The sequence below is a fragment of the Hipposideros armiger genome, unplaced genomic scaffold (assembly GCF_001890085.2).
Source record: "Hipposideros armiger isolate ML-2016 unplaced genomic scaffold, ASM189008v1 scaffold_619, whole genome shotgun sequence".
Lineage (NCBI taxonomy): Eukaryota > Metazoa > Chordata > Mammalia > Chiroptera > Hipposideridae > Hipposideros > Hipposideros armiger.
Window position 1 is genome coordinate 209,878 of NW_017731969.1, and position 4,316 is coordinate 214,193.

Consider the following 4,316-nt stretch of genomic DNA (forward strand, 5'->3'; position numbering starts at 1 on the left):
GCTGCAGGAAGGGTTGTCCCTGGTCAGCATTTCCCCCAGTGCGTCCTGCAGAACTGTCTCTCAGAGCTGCTAAAGGAGGCTGTTTGAAACACGGTCCTGTGGGCACATAAGTTTGTGAGACATGGAAAGTTGAACAGACGCCTCTCTATTTATCTGTCTATTCTGTGGCATTTTACACTTGCTCCTGTGCCCTATGAACCTCCTAGGAACACAGTTTTTTCAAAACTTATTTGCCAGCTGAGCCCAAGTCCTTGGGGAGCAACTCTGGAGGACTGGTGTTCCTAGGGAACCCAGTTTGGGGAACTGTGTGGCCTGGCTTCTTTTGATTTTTTTTTTCCCCTCAGATAAAGCATTTGCTTAAAGGTGAGGGAGAGGAGCTTTCCAGATTGCTTTGACCATAGTGGGGGCCAAGGGCGGTTTCTGAATTGCGGGACCCACTTGGCGTCCTTCCAGTGGAAGGCCCGAGCCGAGTGCCGCTAACTTCCCTCTCCTGTGTGACTCCAGGACCGGGCACATGCTCACCCATCAGAAGACCAAGCCCTTCGTGTGCATCGAGCCAGGCTGCAGCAAGAGCTACTGCGACTACCGCTCCCTGCGCCGGCACTACGAGGTCCAGCATGGTCTGTGCATCCTGAAGGAAGCCCCTGCGGAAGAGGAGGCCTGTGGGGACTCCCCCCACGCCCGTGAGGTGGCCGGTCCGCAGGGGGGCTTGCGGTCCCTGGTGCCCCCGGAAGCCAGGTCCCCTGGCTCCCTCTTGCCTAACCGAGACCTCCTGCGCTGTATCGTGAGCAGCATCGTCCACCAGAAGATCGCTTCTCCTGGCCCAGCCCTGGCGGGGCCTTCGGACAGCAGCGAAGGGAGGAACGCGGCCTGTCCCTGCCCACCCTCATCGGGGTCCTCCTCCTGCACCCCCGTGAGCACCCCTGCAGCCCCAGGAACCCAGAGCACTGAGGTGCCCGAGGAGCCTCGTGCCCCACAGAAGGAGCCGGTCACCGACGTGTTCACAGCCGTCCACTCAAAGGCAGCAGAGAACGGTGGCCCTGACCCAGCTGAGTCGGAGCCGTCCACCCTGGAGGGCTGGCCTGAGGGCGGCTCCCTGCCTGCCCGCCTGCCTCTGTTCAAGGGCCAGGCAGTCCCTGCCAGTTCTCAGCCATCCAGCCACAACTTCCAGTGGCTTCGGAACCTGCCAGGCTGCTCCAAGAACAAAGGGAACAATGTGTTTGTGGTCCACAAGCCCTCTGCAGTGCCATCCAGGGAAGGCCCCCAGTCTGGCCCCGGGCCCAGCAGCATCTCCCCCACAGGGGAGCCCTCGCTCAGCTCAGGCTCCAGTCTGGAGGATGTGCTACCCTTTCCTCCCCCGCTCCTGAAGGCGCCTGGGGAGGCCTCAGGTGACCCTAAACGTGCCAGTGGGGAAGATGACTCCTGGGCTTCCAAGAAGAGCAAGTTTGACTGCGACGCCTTCCCATGGCAGAGCCCCGGGGAGCCTGGGCTGCAGGACGTCCAGAAGCCAGGAGGGCTCCCATCGGATGCCACGCCGCTCTTCCGGCAGCTGTTCCTAAAGTCTCAGGAGTCTCTGGTGAGCCATGAGCAGATGCAGGTATTCCAGATGTTCACCAAATCCCACCGGATCTTCTCCCATGCCCAGGTTGCAGCAGCTTCCTCCCAGCTCCCTGCGCCCGAGGGCAAGCAGGCTACCCTAAAGCCACTGCATGGGCCACAGCAGCCACCGCCACTGACACCCAGTGTAGACTCTGTCTATGCTGGCCCTGGAAACCCGGAGCCAGAGGGATCCCCGGCCTGCAGGAGAAAAACCACGTCTGCGTTCCCCAGAGAGGCCTCTCCTGGCAGCACAAGATGGGATGTGAAAGGAAAACCAAAAGTGGCCACCACTCCTCCGTCCCTCACAGCGTCATCTCTGGACCCTTCTGGGAATCCAGACATCTCACTGGCCAAGCAGTTGAGATCCACGAAAGGGACCTTGGACCTGGGGGACATCTTCTCCCCCGGGGGCCCACAGCAGACCCAGTTAGGTGGGGATGAGCGGTCCAGAGCCCAGGTATCCAGGAAGCAGGCCCAGGCTGAGAATGGCACGGCTTCAGGGCTCACGAAAGGTGAAAAGGGCCCAGTCTGCTCCCGGGGCGGAGGCTGCAGGCTCTTTTCCAGCCACCCCAGGGCCCAGCGCTTCTCAGGCTTCCGGAAGGAGAAGGTGAAAACGGATATGTGCTGTGCAGCTTCTCCCAGCCAGGTAGCCATGGCCTCCTTCTCATCGGCTGGGCCTCCAGCAGACCCACTACGGGACTCAAAGTCCAAGATGACGATATTCAACAGAATCCAGGTACCGGGGCCCTCTCTCATAGGACATGACCATACATGAGGCAAGAGCCTCATTCATTACTCGTTTCTGCATTTCCTTGTTGTACAGGCATTTGATTTAATCTCAGTGAATCCTCAGATGCAGTTTTACAGAGGGGGACATGGAGGTTCAGACATGTTGTTCCTGCCATTACCGCCCACTCCCCCCAACCAAAAACAAACCAGAATAATGACTTTGCAGAGTTGTCACAAATGTTTTGTGTCATGTTATTTCACTAAGCTTTTTCTGCCTGTTTACTTTTTGCCTTTCGCTTCCTTTTGGATTTGCCCCCTGAATTCTTCAGAGGACATAAAGGTAGAGCCCCTTCTCTCTTGAGTATTCCTGTAGGAAATGCTGGGCCTCCTGGTTGTGAGTCACAAGTCCGACGCAGCCCCTGCTGCACACCTGATGCATTAATCTGGTTCCTTCCCACCCTGTGCCCACGAGGTCCTGGCGATGTGCTAAGGTCCAGCATCCTTCCTGTCACACCATACTGACTTCTTCTTCCTTCTTTATTTTAACAGCTTTGGTAGTCACATACTATCTAATTCATCATTTTAAAGTGTGCCATTCTGTGGTTTTTCATATGTTCACGGGGTTGTGCATCCATCACCACTCTTTCCCAGAATGTTTTTACCCCAAAAGAAACCCCCACTCTTAGTTGTCANGCGGCCCTGCTGCTCAGAGCTGGTGCTCCCAAGCGAGCTCTTAACCAACTGAGCCACTTGGCCGGCCCTGTATTCAACTTTTCATTTGAGCTCTCTACAGACACACAGGTAGATGCATAATGTGAAACACAGGTGTTGAGGGTGCAGCTGTTTCATTACATCTCAACGTGAAAAGTTGAGAAACAGTAGAAACCAACAGCCTTGGAATGTAGGCCCAAACTCCAGCTATTCCAGGATCTACTAGATTTGCTATCAGGGAGTCATCAAGCATTGATTAAATGTCTAGGTGTGGACAGAATCATTCATAATAGTCCAAAATGGAAACAACCCAAATGCCCATCGACAGTTGCATGGATGAAGAAAATGTGGTATAACCAGACAATGGAACGTTATCCAGCCATAAAAAGGAATGAAGTAATAGTACATGGCACAGTGTGGATGAAGCTTGAAAATGCTGTGCTTAGTGAAAGAAGCCAGACACAAAAGGCCACATATTGTTTGATTCCATTTGTATGACATGGATGGCCCTCTGAACGGGCAATACTTTGTTTACATACCTTGTAATTTTTTTATGAAAACCGGAACAGTTTGAATATTATAATGTGTTACTCTGGGAATCAGATTCCCACCCCAGGGTTTGTTGTCACTGCCCCTTGTGGATTGTAATTGTTTGTTTAGTGACTTTCCTAGATCATACAGAGGGTGCCAAAAAAATGTATACACACTTTAAGAAAGGAAAACTATATTAAAATTGTAATAATATACACCGATAATAAAAGCTAAATACAAGTTGCGTTTGACTTCTACAATTACAAGAGGTGCTCAAAGTGGTTACCAGACACTTCTGATTATGGCGAACTACATTTGAGCAACGTTGACCGAAGTGTCCACTTGTATACTACATTTTTTTGGCACCCCTGGTATGGGCTGTCAAAAAAGTCATGACACATTTTTGCAGTGAAAAACACAGAAAAAATACTTCATGACTTTTCTGACACCCCAGTATTTATAAAGACTGTATTCTTTGTCATGTGTGGTCAGTGAAGTCTCTGTTCCTTAACCGCTAGGAGGAAAACAAAAATCTCCCAGTCTTTGCAGCTGGGCTCTCTATGAATGTTGGGACATGCCTTCAATACTCAGCGGGCAGTTTACAACCTTCACTTTCACTTCCTACTTGCACAGAACGAAGGTCAACCAGAGGCGAGAGCTTAGAGCCTTCACAGATCTTTCCTAAGCATGCACATGTATGCCCTGGACACATGGCCTTCTAGCTTCCCTGAAGTATGTAGGTTTTT

The 4,316-nt window shown here is 52.5% G+C and overlaps 1 protein-coding gene across 1 annotated transcript in view; it reads left to right on the top strand.

Moving 5' to 3' along the window:
- The first annotated feature begins 514 nt into the window (after positions 1-514).
- Positions 515-4,316, top strand: part of ZNF541 (zinc finger protein 541) — a 29,975-nt gene continuing 26,173 nt past the window's right edge. The window contains exon 1 of the mRNA XM_019625202.1: positions 515-2,335. Coding sequence (XP_019480747.1) covers positions 515-2,335 — 1,821 coding nt within the window. The remainder of the gene's footprint in view (positions 2,336-4,316) is intronic.